This window comes from Pan paniscus, chromosome 18, assembly GCF_029289425.2.
Source record: "Pan paniscus chromosome 18, NHGRI_mPanPan1-v2.0_pri, whole genome shotgun sequence".
Taxonomy (NCBI): Eukaryota; Metazoa; Chordata; class Mammalia; order Primates; family Hominidae; genus Pan; species Pan paniscus.
The window spans coordinates 29,355,226-29,373,097 of NC_073267.2; the positions used below are offsets into that span (position 1 = coordinate 29,355,226).

At 46.1% G+C, this 17,872-nt stretch overlaps 1 protein-coding gene across 3 annotated transcripts in view; it reads right to left on the reverse strand.

Moving 5' to 3' along the window:
- The window catches only part of GSG1L (GSG1 like), a 278,788-nt gene that overhangs the window by 173,129 nt on the left and 87,787 nt on the right, over positions 1–17,872 (reverse strand). For all 3 annotated transcript variants that reach the window (XM_034951145.4, XM_034951144.4, XM_034951146.3), the window contains exon 2: positions 4,976–5,023. In XM_034951145.4, coding sequence (XP_034807036.1) covers positions 4,976–5,023 — 48 coding nt within the window. The remainder of the gene's footprint in view (positions 1–4,975; positions 5,024–17,872) is intronic.

Below are 17,872 nucleotides of genomic sequence, written 5' to 3' on the forward strand. Positions count from 1 at the left end.
TGAGGTGGGCAGGCCCACCTGAGGTCAGGAGTTCGAGACCAGCCTGACCAAATTGGTGAAACCCTGTCTCTACCAAAAATACAAAAATTAGCCAGCTATGGTGGTAGGTGCCTGTAATCCCAGCTAGTCGGAAGGCTGAGGTAGGAGAATCGCTTGAACCTGGGAGGTGGAGGTTGCAGTGAGCCAAGATCATGCCACTGCACTCCAGCCTGGGCAACAAGAGACAAGAGTGAGACTCCATCTCAAAAAAAAAAAAAAAAGAAAAGAAAAGAAAACTATATCAGTCATCATGCGATAGAATATCTTACACCTGTTTCAAGATAAGGACAAGTTCTATGTACTGACATGAATAGCAAACCATGATTTTATATATCAAATATATGTATGTACATACGTGTGTGTATGTATACATTTTTTTCAAGAACTGATAAACCAAACCATTCATATTAAATACCCAAGGGTGGGTTTATAAGAGACTTTCATCTGTAATTTACACACTTGGGGTTATCAAAACTTCTTTTTCTTTTTTTTGAGACGGAGTCTTGCTCTGTTGCCCAGGCTGGAGTGCAGTGGCATGATCTCGGCTCACTGTAACCTCCACCTCCTGGTTCAAGCCATTCTCCTGCCTCAGCCTCCCAAGTAGCTGGGATTACAGGTGCATGCCACCATGCCCAGTTAATTTTTGTATATTTAGTAGAGACAGGATTTCACCATGTTGGCCAGGCTGGTCTCAAATTCCTGACCTCAGGTGATCTGCCCGCCTTGTACTCCCAAAGTGCTGGGATTACAGGCATGAGCCACCGCACCCGGCCACGGTTGTTAAAATTTCTATAACAAGTGTGTATAGTCGTGATACTGTGATATAACAAAAAACATATATTTGGTCTCATGTTTCCTGGCAAACAGCTGCTAAAACCCTTGAAACCTCTGGAGTGATGAGAGTGTCTTACGTGTGCCAATGAACTGGCTGTTGACTGGGGTTTCCTAGGTAGCTTCAGGATAGGGGTTCACTTGACCAGGTGCAGTGGCTCATGCCTGTAATCCCAACACTTTGGGAGGCCAACGTGGGAGGATCGTTTGAGTCCAGGAGTTTGAGACCAGCCTGGGCAACATGACGAAACCCCATCTCTACTAATAATACAAAAAAAAAAAAAAAAAAATTAGCCGGGCGTGGTGGCGCATGCCTGTAATCCCAGCTACTCGGGAGGCTGAGGCAGGAGAATCGCTTGAACCCAGGAGGCAGAGGTTGCAGTGAGCCAAGATCACGCCACTGCACTCCAGCCTGGGCAACAGAGTGAAACTGTGTCAAGAAAAGAAGAGAAGAGAGGAGACGAGACAAGACGGGAAGGGAGGGGGAGGGAAGGGGAGGGGAGGGGAGGGAAGGGAAGGGGAAAGAGAGAAAGGGCAGAAGGGCAAAAGGGAGGACGGGAGAAAGGAAGAAAGAAAGAAAAAATGACCATTTGGGCACCAAGCGTGGGGCATGGTAGTGCGCACCTGTAGTCCCAGCTACTCGGAGGCTAAGGCAGAAGGATTGCTTGAGCCCAAGAGTTCAAGGCGGCAGTGAGCTATGATCGCACCACTGCACTACAGATTGGGCAACAGAGCAAGACCCCATCTCAAAATATAAAATACAGATCATTCAGGTACCAAGCAAATCAGGGAGCAAGAATGAAAGGAGGTAACCACTTACAAGATTGTGGCAGGAATCCAGATAAAAAATGGTTGTGGCTTAGGCTAGCATAAAACAAAAAAGACATTTCCCATGTAAAACACAAAACTAGAATAGTCAGGCAAACGAAGAAAAATGTGTGATGCTATGGTAAGAAACTGATGATGGACAAATATTTTGCCAGGAGGGAGAGGGTAGGTGAGCAGGGGACAAGAGGGTATTGGAGAAAATGGGAATGGGGAAGTGGCATTTGAGAAGGGCCTGGAAATCTTGAAATCATGCCTGCGGTTTGCCAGGTGGGAGGAGCTGGAGGCAGGAAGGAAAGCACTCACCGGACCTCAGCTGATAAAGGGAGTACAGATATCCCCCAGGCTCAGAAGCCCTAAGCTTTTCAGCAGAAGAACCAGACATTTAAGAGCCAGACTGTTCAGGTTCAAATCCCAGTTCCCCCATTTTCCAGCCGTGTGGTCGCTCTGTACCTCAGTTTCCTCACCTGTAAAATGGGGATTACAGGAGCCAACGTGTGCCAAGTTCTCAGCATAGCACCTGGCACACAGTAACTACCGTATGAAAGCCAGTTAGTGCCAGTGTCATGATTATCATATGTGGCAGACCAGAAAGATGCCAGGAGGGATGTCCCAGAGGGAGCCAGTGCAGGAGCCATAACATAGGGAAAGAGTATTCCTTGGGAGAACACAGCTGAGTGTGGACATCCAACCCCGCACACTTGTTCCCAGTGCGGCTGGGAACAAGTCCCTCATCTCTCTGCCCTCAGATTCCTCTGTGAAATGGAGAAGCTGAGTGTGGTGGGGAGAAAATGGATGGGTCTGAGGGTGCCACGTTACTGCGGGTGTCTACTGGAAGGGCTGGGCCCGTATACATGGGGGGAGGCCACACGGGCTGCCTTGGACCAAACCCTGCCAACCTCAAGTGAGAGCTACAGTGTTTGAGAGACAGCGAGTACATGAAAATCATTCAGCACCTCAGTGGCAAAGCCAGCCCACTCAGCCTCCTTGTAAACATTTTTATATACACAGCCAGAAGGTTCTCGGTGTGGCTGCCAAGCCCTAAAAGTAAAATCACAAGGCCAGTAAAACACAAAGATACAACCTCTTTGGGGTTCTTGTAAAAGAAGCAAAATAAAGGCCTGATACCTTCTGGAGGGGCACAGGCCACCCACCTGCCACTGTACACAGACACACACACACACACGTACTCAAATTCACACACGCACTCACATGGGCACACAACCCGTATGTGCTCACCCTAGAACACACCTGTGCTTATGCACACATGGCACCTGCACTTACATGTGCATGCATGTGTACACGCCTCCATGCCCACGTTCACACATGCTCACCCAGCTCATCCACAGGCATGCATGCGTGCACACACATAGCAGCAGCCACTCATGCACACGCACACTCACCCTTACCCGGGACACACGCACACATGCATGTGCACATACACAGGCCCTGCTTTCTGGAAGCCAGATTTGGAGCAAAGTTGACCCAGGAGCTCCAAGGCCTTGGGAATTATGGGATGCACATCCCAGAGGGCTGCACATCCCAGAGGGCTGCAGACAGTGGAGAGGTGTGAAGCGCAGGCCTGGATTTCACCCAGCTCTGCCCCTCATGAGGTGTGAGACCTAAGTGACTTCATCTCTCTAAGCCTTGGTTTCTTCATCTGTCAGGTGGGAGTGAGAATGACAGCCCCTTCCTCAAGGGGTTGTGGGGAGGTTTCTCTGTTGATGCTTGCGATGTGCTTGGCACTGTATCCGGCACATAGTAACTGTTCAACAAATATCAGCCATGCAGTGGTCGTATTATTGTGTTTCCCAGTGATCTCAATTTGGAAGCTGTGGCTTGAGCCGCCCAGCCAAATGTTTTGGAGATGGCCACATGTAGCAATTAAACAGAACACAGCCATGGGGACATCAAAGAAATGGAGGAGGCGGTCCTGACTGCCAAGAGGCTGCTGGGGGGTAGGGAGTCCTTGTCGCTTTCTGGGAACTGAGGGCCCGGTGGGTTCCCTGTCTCTTGCCCCTCAACTTCACCAGCTGCCACTTGACTGGAGCACTCCAAAAAGACAGTGTCTGCAAAACAGAATGTCACCAGCTTCCAGGACACATGGTGCCCTTCTGCCTCAGTTTCCCCTCCCCTGACTCCCAAGCCCAGAGCCGTCTCTTAATCTCCAGGCTATCTGAAGAGACATGCATACCTGTTTCACTCTTGGCAGCCTATCTCCTGGGTGGCAGAGGGTAGGCAGGTGGGGAGGCAGCCACACTCCCCCGTGTCCCTGTGGCAGGCTCTCCTCCTGTGTCCATTCTCTTGTTCTTCCATAATAACAAAACTCCTGACTTTCAGCTAGGCACAGCATTGCCCAGGATAAAGACCACATTTCCCAGCCTCCCTTCTAGCTGGGTGTGACCATGTGACTAGTTCTGGTCAAGGAGATATATGCAGGTGTTGTGAGATAACTTCTGGGAACCTTAGAGTTTGCCCTTCCTGCATCCTGCTGCCTGGAATGCAGATGCAATAGCTGGTGCTCTGGCAGCCATCTTAGACCATGAAGAAAAACGCAGTGAGACAACAGAGAGAGTGGCAGGGGCCAGGATCCTGAGGACTTTGTGGAGCAGAGCCACCTTAGATTGTCTACTTTCAAACTTTTATAAAGGAGATAAATTTCTCCATTGAAATTAGTTCCTTAGGGTCACTATTACTTGCAACTAAACCTAATCCTGACTGCTATCCCCTGACTCAAGCTGTGCCCTGCTCCTGATAATCCAGTCACTGCCTTGCACAGCTCTGGACATCTCTGTGGGCTCAGAGCCTCTGCTGTCGGGCTCTGAACACCAGTGAGCCCTCTCTGGATGGTGGCATCCAATCAGACTGGCCCTCCCCACACCTGTGAGATGACAAAGGCCAGGCACCTGGCTTCCCTCCCCCAGGGTCAAATCCTACAGCTGGAGGCAAACCCCAACACTAGTCTTGCCTGAACCAAACGTCCACACCCCCATCATCCCTCCCACAGTCCCAGCATGCACTGGACAGAATGGAAGGGTGATGACCCTCAGGACTACTCTGTCAGACAGGGAGGGCAGACAGTCCCCATCCACCAGCCTCTCCCACTCCACTGAGAGCTCAAGAAACTCAGGGCTTTGCAACAGGGTGTCTGGCTCCCAGGGCCCTGTTGCCCAGGGATGCTGAAGAAGACGCTATCACAGGGCTTTGGGGAGCCACCAAGGCAGGAAAGATGTCCCCAGAGAGGGCAGAGCTGCCACAGCTCAGCTGGGGCCACACTCACCTTTCTCCGACGCCGGGGCCAGGTCAATGAAGCTGCGACATTTTTCACCTTTGAAAAGAAGAGAAGCGTTTTCAGAATGTGAGAGGACACGTGGGCTTCCGAGGTTTGCCTGCTCCCGTCCCATGAGCCCTGGAGCAAGCCAGTGTCTCTGACCCAAGCCCAGTGACATCTTTCTCCAACCCTGGTTCCTAGAAGCCCAACATCCCAGGAGTGTGGATGGCGAAACTGCCAATTCTCTCACCTCCTGACCCCATCCATCCTGGCCCATCGCTTCCACCTCCACGATAGCAACCGTGTCCCTTTCCACAGCCTCCCCCCGGAATCCACGCTCCTCCTCACTGGCCTCCCCAGGCCTCCACTCTGGCCCCTCTCCAATTCATTCTCCACGCTGCAGCTGGAGGGATCATTTCAAAACACAGCTCTGATCACATCCAACACACGCGCACACACAGCTTGCTCCTGTTTGAAACTCTTTGATGACTTCCCAAAGGAGAAAGTTCAAATTCCCATTTGTGGACCCAGAACAGGCCTTGACTGGCCTGTCCACCCACTGCCCTCTCCCTCTGCCCCCGTTCCTGGTACACCCCTGTGCAGCCTCCCACCATGGCTTTGCACATGCTGTTCCCCGCCTGGAACATGCTCCCGCTGTTGTAACTCTCACAGCACCTTGGATTTCTATGGGGCATGGCCACCATCCTGAGTCTGCTTTTGCATGTGTGAGTCTCAGGTGCAAGTTAGTGGCACTGAGATGATAAGTCACTGAAAGAGAGTGTACTGACCGCCAAGAACTGGAAGGGAGGATTTAAAAGAAAGAAAACAAAAGTGGTGTGCTACAGTGGATGGATTTTGAATGAATTGCTTTATACTTTTTTTAATGTTACATTGTTTCCTCAAAGGCCAGAGGGAGGGAAATTCAACGTACAGATCATACTTTGGGAGGCCGAAGCGGGCGGATCATGAGGTCAAGAGATGGAGACCATCCTGGCAAACATGGTGAAACCCCATCTCTACTAAAAATACAAAAACTAGCTGGGCGTAGTGGCATGCACCTGTAGTCCCAGCTACTCGGGAGGCTGAGGCAGGAGAATCGCTTGAACCTGGGAGGCAGAGGTGAGCCAAGATCATACCACTGCACTCCAGCCTGGGCGACAGAGAGGGACTCTGTCTCAAAAAAAAAAAAAATGTGCATATCAGCATCCACAGCCACATTGAGGCATTGGTGGGCCTTCGGCCATTTTGCCTTGATGAGCCCCTTCCTAAATAAAAATTAATTAAATAATTAATTGTTGTATTTATCAATCGTGGATAGCACAATTGTATTTATCAATTGTGGATAGCAGCACTATCCAAGATTTGGTAGCATCCTAACCATCAACAGATGAATGGATAAAGAAAATGTGCTACATATACACAATGAAGTACTCTTCAGCCATAAAAAAGAATGAGATGCTGTCATTTGCAACCACATGGATGGAACCGGAAGTCATTATGTTAAGTGAAATAAGCCAGGCACAGAAAGACAAACTTTGCATGTTCTTTCTTATTTGTGGGATCTAAAAAACAAATAAATTGAATTCATGGACATAGAGAGTAGAAGGATGGTTACCAGAGGCTGGGAAGGGTAGTAGGGGATTGGGCGGGGAGCAGTGGGGATGCTTAACAGGTACAAAAAATAGTTAGAAAGAATGAATAAGACCTACTATTTGCTAGCACAACAGGGTGACTGTAGTCAATAATAACTTAACTGTATATTTTTAAATGACTAAAAGAGTATAATTGAATTGTTTGCCTGTGTCAAAACATCTCATGTACCCCATAAATATATACACCTACTATGTACCCACAAAAATTAAATATTTTATTTTGTTTTATTTTATTTGAGACAAAGTCTCACTCTGTCGCCCAGGCTGGAGTACAGTGGTGCAATCTCGGCTCACTGCAACCTCCACCTCCTGGGTTGAAGCAATTCTCCTGCCTCAGCCTCCCAAGTAGCTGGAATTACAGGCACCCACCATCACGCACAGCCAATTTTTGTATTTTTAGTAAAGATGGGATTTCTCCATGTTGTCCAGGCTGGTCTCGAACTCCTGACCTCAAGTGATCTGCCTCAGCCTCCCAAAATGCTGGGATTACAGGCATGAGCCACTGCACCCAGCCAAAAATTTTTAATTTAAATAACATTTAATTTAATTTAATTTTTAAGTAATTTTAAAATTATGTTTTACAGTCACATTGGTATAGAGACTAATATACAATATTACTATTAAGTATTAAACATTTTCTTCACCTAAAAGTTTCTTTTTCTTCTTCTGAACTTTCTACTTCTTCCAGACCCTTTCTTACAAATAGAAGAAGCTCATGCCGGACTCTGCTTACACACACATTAATGTCTATTTCCCCCAGCAAGCTGCAAGCTCTGTGAGGACAGGGACCAAGTCTTCACTGCATCCCCAGCTAGTAAATGGCACCTCCATCCCCAGATGCTCAGGCCAAAACCCTGCTGCCATCTTCATCTCATTTGTGGCTCTAGCTTCCCAATGCGTCTAGCATCCAGCCACTTCTCGCCACCTCCGCTGGTCCAGCCACCATCAGTTCCCACCAGGATCACTGCAGTAGCCTCTGCACTGGTCTCTCTCTTTCTGCCCCATCCTCACAGTGACCAGAAGTATCCTGGTATAACCTAAAACAGATTATGTCCCTTCTCTGCTCAGAACCCTCCCAGCATTCCCAACTCACCCCAAGTCAGAGCCTAAGTCCTCGCTGTGGCCTGCAAGACCCCCTGTGATCTGTCTCTCCATCACCTCCCTGACCTCTTTCCCTCCTGTCTTCCCCCTTGCTCACTCCACTCCTGTCATTTTGGTCTCCTTGCCAATCTTTAAACGTGCCAGGCATTCTCCTGCCTCAGGGCCTTCGCACTGGCTGCCTCTGCTGCCTGCAGCACTGTTCACTCGCATACCTGAGTAGTTTACTCCTCCTCTCCCTTGTCATTTTTCTCAAATGTTATCTTCCCAAGGAGGCCTTTCCATTTAATCTATCTAAAATTCCAAATGTCCCTCCCCTGACACTCTCCATCTTCCTTCTGGATGGATTCCTAACAGCTACAACAGAACCTGGTGTGTACAGTGACTGCTTAATAAATATTTTCCCACCAGCCTGAGCAAGAAAGCGAGACCCCATTTCTACAAAAAAATTTTAAAATGAGCCAGCTGTGGTGGCACGGGGCTGTAGTCCCAGCTACTGGGGAGGCTGAGGCAGGAGTATCACTTCAGCCCAGGATGTTGAGGCTGCAGTAAGCTGTACTCCAGCCTGGGCAACAGAACAAGACCCCATCTAGGAAAAAGGAAACAAACAAACAATATTGAAGGAATATATGAACAAATGAGCAAGAGAATGAATACACGAGCAAATGAATGAATAAATGAATGAATGCCACTGAAACCTTATGTCTACAAGAAGCTTCCCCTCTTCAGTCTTTCTTCCCAGGCCTCCCTGATGCCAGGGACACAGACCTGGCCACCAAGGATGCAGCACTGAGCAAATCATGGCCCAACTTCTAGACCTTTCTAACAAAGAGAGGGGGCGCACGCTGGACCTATGCTCACAAACACATTTTGTTTGACCCACACGGGATCATAAAAATAGGTAAATTGCTACCTACAAATTCAGATTTGTAATTTTCTCTTAAAGAATCAGAAGATCCAGCTGTGCTGAGCCCACAATCCCACACAGCAACAATCACATGGGGCCAGGCAGCTGTGCCTCCTTTAGATAAGGCACCTGCAAGCTCTCTGGTTTGCCGCAGTCCCCACCGCCCACTACTGCTCTGCCCCCAGCTTCACCTAAACCACTGAGATGGCCCCTGCGACACTAGACTGGATAAACTCTAGGGTGAGTTTGCAACCCCTGGCTTCAGGATGTTACTGCTGATCCCAACAAAGAGACAGATTGGGTCAAAATGGACCAATGTGGGTAGAAGAGTCAAAACGTTCTAGAAGCTTTCAGCATTCTCAACTAATTTGTCTGCTTGGAGCTTCCTAAGTTCTCTGATAAGGTCTCTTGAAGCCCCTTTGGCCTCCTGAACCTCCTGCCAGCCCCATATCAATGCAAAGGCAGAGATGGAGGCAGCGGTGGGAGATGAGTCTGAGAAGGAAGGAAGGGGTCAGATCACAAAGGGTCTTAAATGTCAAGCCAAGGAGGTGTTTCCTCTCTTATTTATGTCACTCCTTCCAAAGAATCACAAGGCCACAGATGGGTGAACCCTGCTCTGTGGTTCCAGCATTCTGGCTTCCCCTGCCCCCGCCTTGTGCTCCGTACTGAGATGCAGGACTCACACCTTCCATTACAGACAAAGACGATAAGGCCCAGGGCAGCTGAGGGACCATCCTGGGCCACACAGCACATCAGAGGTGCTGATATTATAGCCCACTGAAAGAGATGTTTGCTGACAGCCAAGAACTAGAAGGGAGGATTAAAATTAAAAAGTGTTGGTCAGGCACGGTGGCTCATGCCTATAATCTCAGCACTTTCGGAGGATCACTTGAGCCCAGGAGTTCGAGACCAGCCTGGCCAACACAGAGAAACCCCATCTCTGATAAAAATACAAAAATTCGCTGGGTGTGTTGGCATATGCCTGTAATCCCAGCTACTTGGGAGGCTGAGACAGGAGAATCGCTTGAATATGGTAGGTGGAGGTTGCAGTGAGCAGAGATCGCGCCACTGCAGTCCAACCTAGGTGACAGGGTGAGACTCCATCTCAAAAAAATATAATATAATATAATATAATATAATATAATATAATATAATATAATATAATATAATACAATATAATATAATATAATATAAAGTGTTGTGCTGGAGTGGATGGATTTTGAGTGAATTGTTTTAAACTTTCTGTACTGTTATATTGCTGGAATGGAGGAGATGTAATGGCCAAATTCAGACCAACACACGAGGACACATTAAAATGTTGGTGGGCCTTGCACATTTTTGCCTATTAGGGGCCCTTCTTAAACTTCAAAACATAGTAATAAGAATTCTATTTTACAACCACATTGGCATAAAGATGAATATATTAAGTATTAAGCATTTTCTTCACCTAAAAGTTTATATCTTCTTCTGATTTTAAAATAAATTAATTTTTTTCTTTTTTTTGTTTATTTGTTTTTATTTTTAGAGATAAGGTCTTGCCCTGTTGCCCAGGCTGGAGTGCAATGGCTCAATCATAGCTCGCTGCAGCCTTGAACTCCTGGGTTCAAGTGATCCTCCTGCCTCAGCCTCCTGAGTAGCTGAGACCACAGGCACATACCACCACATCTGGCTAGTTTTCTTTATTTTTTGTAGAGATGGGATCTCACTCTGTCACCCAGGCTGGTCTCAAACTCCTGAGCTCACGCAATTCTCCCGCGTCAACCTCCCAAAGTGCTGGGATTAGAAGCGTGATCTACCACGCCCAGCCCTAAAACATTTTCATGGGCCCGTAGAATTTTCATGGCCCTAAAACATTTTCATGGGCCCAAGACCTTTATAGAAGTATTCTGGGCCCTCCGCTCTGTGCCTCCTGAGCCTAAGAAAGATGCCCGCCCTTCTGCAGCAGGCTCCCAGCTCTCACCACCAACTGGGCACCTCAATAATATTTAAGATCTATGTGCTAGGCATTTTCCCTTTTCTTTAACAATTTTATTGAGATATAATTCACATGCTATACAATTTATACATTTAAAGTATGCAATTTGGCTGGGCATGTCTGCTCACACCTGTAATCCCAACATTTTGGGAGGCCAAGGCAGGCGGATCACTTGAGATCAGGAGTTCGAGACAAGCCTGGCCAACATGGTGAAATCCCTTCTCTACTAAAAATACAAAAATTAGCTGGGCGTAGTGGCACCTGCCTGTAATCCCAGCTACTCAGGAGGCTGAGGCAGGAGGATCACTTGAACCCAGGAGGCGGAGGTTGCAATGAGCTGAGATCGCCCCACTGCACTTCAGCCTGGGCGACAGAGTGAGACTCAGTCTCAAAATAAATAAATAATATAAATAAATAAATAAATAAATAAATAAATAAATAAAATAAAGTGTACAATTCAATGGTTTTTAGTATACTGTTAGCATATTCACAAGGCTGTGTGACCATCACCACAATCAATTTTAAAACGTTTTCATCACCCTGAAAAGAAAGCTGTACCTATTAGCAGTCACTCATTTCCTGCAACCCTTCCAGCCCTAGGAAAGAGCTCATCTATTTTCTGTCTCTATAGATTCACCTAGTCTGGTCATTTCATGTAAATGGAATCTTACAATATTGTATGATTCATATAGATGGAATTATAGAATACACTCAATATGATCAGACAAGACATGAAATACCATTTCATATAAATGGAATTATATAATCATACAATACAATCATATAATAATGTTTTGTGACTACCTTCTTTCACGTAGAATAATGTGTTTAAGGACCAACCATCTTTGTAGCCTATGTTATTTATATCACAGAATAATATTACATGACGTGGATATACCACCTTTTATTTATCCATTCATCAGATAATAGATACTTGAATTTGTTTCCACATTTTGGTTATTTATGAACGTTCATGTACAAGTTTTTGTGTGGACAAGTTTTTGTTTCTCTTGGGTATATACCCAGGAATAGAATTGCTGAGTCATATGTAACTCTATATTTAACATTTTGAGAAATTGCGACACTTTTTTCCAAAGCAGATGCATCATTCTATGTTCCCATCAGCAACATATGAGGATTCCAATTTCTCCATGTCTTCAGCAACACTTGCTATTGTTCGTCTTTTTTTATTATAAGCATCCTTGCCAGTGCCATGCGGTATCTCACTGTGGTTTTAATTTGCATTTTCTTAATGACTAATGATGTTGAGCATCTTTTCATGGGCGTATTGCCCATTTCTATATCTTCTTTGGAGAAATATCTTCTCAGACCCTTTGCCCACTTTTTAATTGTGTCATTTGTCCTTTTATTATGGGTGATTAGTTCTTTATATATTCTGCATACAAGTCCCTTATCAGTTATCTGATTTGTAAATATTTTCTCTCATTGTGTGGCTTGTCTTTCCACTTTCTTGATGACATCCTTTGAAGCAGAAAAGTTTTTAATTTTAATGATGCCCAATTTATCTATTTTTCTTTTGTTGCTTGTGCTTTTGTTGTCATATCTTCTTTGTTATTAATTTAAAAATAGAGGCTGGGTATGGTGGCTCACGCCTGTAATCCCAGCACTTTGGGAGGCCGAGGCAGGTGGATCACTTAAGGTCAGGAGTTCGAGACAAGCCTGGCCAACATGGTGAAATCCCGTCTCTACTAAAAATACAAAAAGTAGCCAGGCATGGTGGTGCACCCCTGTAATCCCAGCTACTTGGGAGGCTGAGGCAGGAGAATCGTTTGAACCCAGGAGGCAGAGGTTGCAGTGAGCCAAGACCACGCCATTGCACTCCAGCCTGGGCAACAGAGTGAGACTCCATCTAAAAAAAGAAAAATAGAGATGGGGTCTCACTATGTTGCCCAGGCTAGTCTTGAACTCTTGGGCTCAAGTGATCCTCCTGCCTCAGCCTCCCAAAGTGCTGGGATTACAGGCATAAGCCACTACACCTAGACTAGTGTCATACCTAAGAAGGCTGTGCCTAGCCCAAGATCATGAAGAGTTACTCCTATTCTTTCCCCTAAGACTTTTGTAATTTTAACTCTTCTATTTATGTCTCTTATCCATTTAGAGATGATTTATGTGTATGGTGTATAAAAGGGGTCCAGCTTTATTCTTTTGCATGTGGATATCCGGTTGTGTCAGAAGCATTTGTTGAAAAACTATTCTTTCTCCACTGAATTGTCTTGGCACACTTGCCAAAAATTAATTGACTATAAGTAAAAGCATTTATTTTATACTCTCAGTTCTATTCCATTAATTTATATGTCTCTCCTTATACTACACTATCTTGATTACTGTAGCTTTGAAGTTTTGAAATTGGAAAATGTGGGTTCTTCAACTTTGGCCTTCATTTTAAAGATCATTTTGTCTATTCTGGGTCTCTTGCATTTTCATATGAATTTTAGGATCAATGTGTGAATTTCTTTAAAAAAGCAAGTTGGAATTTTGAAGGGGATTGCACTGAATCTGTAATGGGACCAATTTGGGAAGTATTGCCATCTTAAAATATTAAAACTTCAAATCCATGAACATGGGATGTCTTTCCATTTACTTAGATCTATTCAAATTTCTTTTAACAATGTTTTGTAGTTTTCAGAATATAGGTTTCATGCTTATTTTGTTAAATTTATTCCTAAGTATTTTATAATTTTTGATGCTATTATGAATGGAATTGTTTTCTAAATTTCATTTTGGATTGTTCATTGCCAGTGTATAGAAATATAATTAAATTTTGTATATTGATCTTGTAAACTGCAATCTTGCTGAACTCATTTATTAGTTCTAACAGTTTTAGTGGATTCTTAGAACTTGCTATATACAGACTCATATCATCTGCAAATAGAGATAGTTTTACTTCTTCATTTCCAATCTTGATCTCTTTTATTTATTTTTCTTGCCTAATTGCTTTGGCTAAAATGTCCAATATAATATTAAATAGAAGTGGTAAGAGTGTACATCCTCATCTTGTTCCTGATCTTGGAGGGGATGCATTCATTTTTGTACCATAAAATTTGTTGTTAGCTGTGGGGTTTTTTTAATATATGCCCTCTGTCAGGTTGGGGAAGTTCCCTTCTATTCCTACTTTGTTGAGCAGTTTTATCATGAAAGGATATTTGCCGTCTCTTTAGTCCCACAACAAACTTCAATGAGAATCTCCACTTTCAAGACAAGCAAAGTGAGGGTCTGAACTTTCAGTGACTTGCCTAAGACCACACAGCCAGTAAGAAATGGAGCAAGACTCAACCCAGGTCTGCAGACTCCACACCACATCCTAAAATCTTCCCAGCTCTCTGCTCCCATTGCTATGTCAGAATTTCCTACCAGAACCAGGTGTTCCCACCATGGACAGCTGGGGGTGTCCTGAAAGAAATCCCCTGGGAATATACCTCCATAGAGACAGGGAAAATCCAAGAGAGGCCAAAATAAATGGCTCTCACACTTCTATTTCTGCTACATGGACAAGGCTAAACAGAAGATATTTAAGCAGAGGTGATCAAACATGCTGCCCAGGCAGGTCAAAGCTGAGGTTTAAGGAAGAGTCATAGAGATGACATGAGGAACACAGGATACTTCAATGGCCAGAAGTCTAACAGCTGAAATTCAAACACAGAAGAGATGTTTTTCCTCCAAATCCTTAGTCTCTGTGATAAAGATTATCTAAAGATTAATGAGCTAGGTATTAAATGGCACCATATTGGCTTGCCACTTTTAGAAGTGACCCATAAAATATCAAAATCAATGGCAATTAAGTTTATATGTTTAGTTAAGGGATTTATTTTGGGCATTAAACCTTAAGACAGGTGCACTTGTCTCTCAATCACACTTCAGACTGGGGCTTAACAATTAGATCATAGAGCTGTGGCATGTTACTGCCACCTGATGGCAGCATACCTTTGGTGAACCATGGAACTTGAAAGCTGAGAAGAATCCTATTAGGTCAATCAATTTACGTGATTCTTAACCCCGGAAATGTGAATCCCAGGCCCCACCCACAACGATTCTGATTTAATTGGTCAGGGTGGAGCCCATATATCATAGAGTTTTAAAAGCTCCCAGGTGATTCCAATGTACACTCAGGGTGAGAATCACAGCCTATTAAAAATATCCTTCCAATATTAGAAAAACAATAGAGAGTCATTTTAGTGATGGCTCATGTGATGGCACCGGCCGATCCTTCAGGGAAGGGCATTTATGGGGCAGAATAGTTCAGTGGTCAGGGGTCTGACTTCTGGAATCAGCAGAGCTGAGTGCAAATGCTGGCTCTGTCACTTCCTGCCATGTGAGTCCTCCCATCTTTCTGTGCCTTTATTTCCTTGTTGGTGAAATGGGCACAGCACCTGTAGGGGTCTTGTGAAGACTCAACATGGGCAAAGAGCTTAGATGCAATGCCTGGAAAAAAGTAAGTGCTTAGGGCCAGGTGCGGTGGCTCATGCCTGTAATCCCAGCACTTTGGGAAGCTGAGGCAGGCAGATCACCTGAGGTCAGGATTTCAAGACCAGCCTGGCCAGCACGGTGAAACCCCGTCTCTACTGAAAATACCAAAATTAGCCGGGCGTGGTGGTGCACACCTGTAATCCCAGCTACTCAGGAGTTGGAGGCAGGAGAATCACTTGAACCCTGGAGGTGGAGGTTGCAGTGAGCTGAGATCGTGACACTGCACTCCAGCCTGGGCAATAAAGACCCCATCTGAAAACAAAACAAAAAGAAAAAGGAGTGGGTGCTTAGGAGATGGCTTTCGTTGTCATCACTGTCACCTACATGCGGGTCAGAGGAAACATGAGCCACAGTCTTCTGCAGCCTAATTGGGGGAAACAAGAGTGACATGCAGGTACCATCACACACTAGCACATGGCCAGGGGATCACGCACTGGTTCAGTGCAGGGATTCTAGAGCCAGGCCTGCCTGGGTGCAGCCTGGCTCCATCACTTACTGCACGTGTAACATCAATATGAACCTTTTGGTGCCTCAGTTTCCCTACCTATGAAAACATGAAGATCACCAACGCTGGTGTTTCTACAGTGCATATTATAGGGTAGGTCGGCAGGGCTTGTTGTCAACCACCAGGGGGTACAGCTGGGACAACTCAGTGGGCGGCAGTCCAGGTTGCCTGAGGCTGCTGCAGACATGCTCTGGGCTCCTTCGTGGGCCCCAGCCTGGGTCCTGGCCCTGTGCCTTCCATTGTCTCCTCCATGCCCATCAATGTTGCCTGGGAACGGCCTCATTTTTGCCCCTTGAAGATGCCCTTTCTCCCATTACCCCCTCCCCATCTGATTCCCTTTGAGCTGCCAAGATAGGAAAGGTGAATGGAGCTGGCATCTCCTGCCCTAGGAAGGAGACTCCTTACAGGCCCCTTGTATTCCCAGAGGCCCACTGGAGGGTGATGTCTTCCTGCTTCAGGGAGGGGACAGCAGAGGGAATTCATGCAGAAAGAAAGGGGGGCCATCAGTTTCCAAGAGGAGAAGATGTTTGGGGATCCACAGCACCCTAAAAGATGTCAGAGCCTTCAAAGAAAAACGTCACGGGAAAGCTGGACTTTGGGGTCAGAGGTTACTAGCTCAGCCAAAATCTTGCACCCAGTGAGGGTCCCATGGTGCCCATGAGGCCAGAAAACCACCAGCTGTGGGGAGAGGAAGGGTAGGGGAAGACCAGAGTGTTCTCTCAAATGGCCTGAAAACTTCGTACGACCCAGGGGCTGAAAGGAAATCTCAAAAACTGGAGATTGAATTTCTTGCTATTCTGGGGATTGGAAGCTCAGAGTTCTATCCTACTGGGTCTACAGGAATAAATGACTAGGGCATTCCTTGGCTAGAAGAAGTGAGGGTGCCTGTTCATACCCACCATAGCCTTAAAGAGAAATGCCATGTGTGACTGCCTTCACCATCGCACACCATTGCATCTTGCTTGCAGGCCAGGGGCACACAGACAGGACTTAAATCTCAGCCTCAACTCAAGGTCACCAACTCAAGCCTTCTCAATGACCAGCAATGACTGAGGCGAGCCTGTGGGGACTGGGTGACCGTGAGAGGGTGTGCCCTGTCTAGATGGGGATGAACTGACATGCTGGTCATCTGGACAGTCAGGGTCTCTGCAGGAAACAGATGGCACCTCCGAGGGGCTCACTGAAGACCGATGAGTGAAGAAATTATGTATAGGGGTGTGGACAGGGTTGAGGGGCTGGTAACCAAGGGAAACCCAGGTCTGAAGGGGCAGGGGAGGGAAAGGAGCCTGGAAGAGGTGAAGCCATAGAGGAGGAGCTGCCATCAGTAGCTGAATTCACGCTTAACAAGCCTCAGAATCAGAACTTAAGCATCTCTGGGCCGGGACTTGAGAATCGGTCTTTCCAACGTGTTCCCAGAGGATGCTGATGCTGCCGGCCTGGGAACCACACTTTGAGAGCCACTCCTTAGAGAAATGTAGTCACTGTCAAAACTGCAACAGGGAGAGAACAAGACGAGCCAGAAAGGAATGCCCTGATCTTTCTCTCCTTCTGCCCTCTTGATTCCCTGTAGGTGCCTCCTGTTGGCCAAAACCAATGGGCACAGAGTCCAGGCAGTTCCTAGGGCACAGAGAAGGGCAGGGAATGGACATGGAGGGGTGGATGGAGAACAGCTGGCACACCGCCCTACTTAAGGTGGTCCCCACCCCTCCTCACCGCATCATGCTTATTCCTGCACCTGCGTTGCTTTTCTTCCATAGTGAGACCACCATCACGCTCTGAAATTGTCCTGTGTATGGATTTGTCAACTTGTTTAGTACACGTGTCCTCTACAGGACGTGCAGCGTTCTTTTCCTCTGCTTTCGGATCTATTTACAAGTAGTCCTGTGTGCACTGTGGGCTTAACCACTTTCTAGACTAGGCTGGAGGCTGCGTACCCTGAAATCCTGAGAATTCATATTCTATCTCTCTATCTTAGGAATCAAAATCACAACATCAAGTAGTGATATCTGAAGGTGTCTGAATTAATCTCAATCCCTAAAAGTACACTTCTCTTCTCCTAAGTTCCCAATGTCAACGTTTTATATTCACACAGTTGTATCCCATCAACATTTATTGAGCACCTACTATGTGCCAGTCCTGGTTTTAGGTGCTGGAGATACAGCAGCGAACCACACAGACAAAATCCCTGCCCTCACGGAACTTCCATTCTCATGTTAAAGTGTACATATCAGTAATTCTTTGGAATCCTCTCTCCAAAAAATGATGTTTCCTGGCTCTTCTAAAT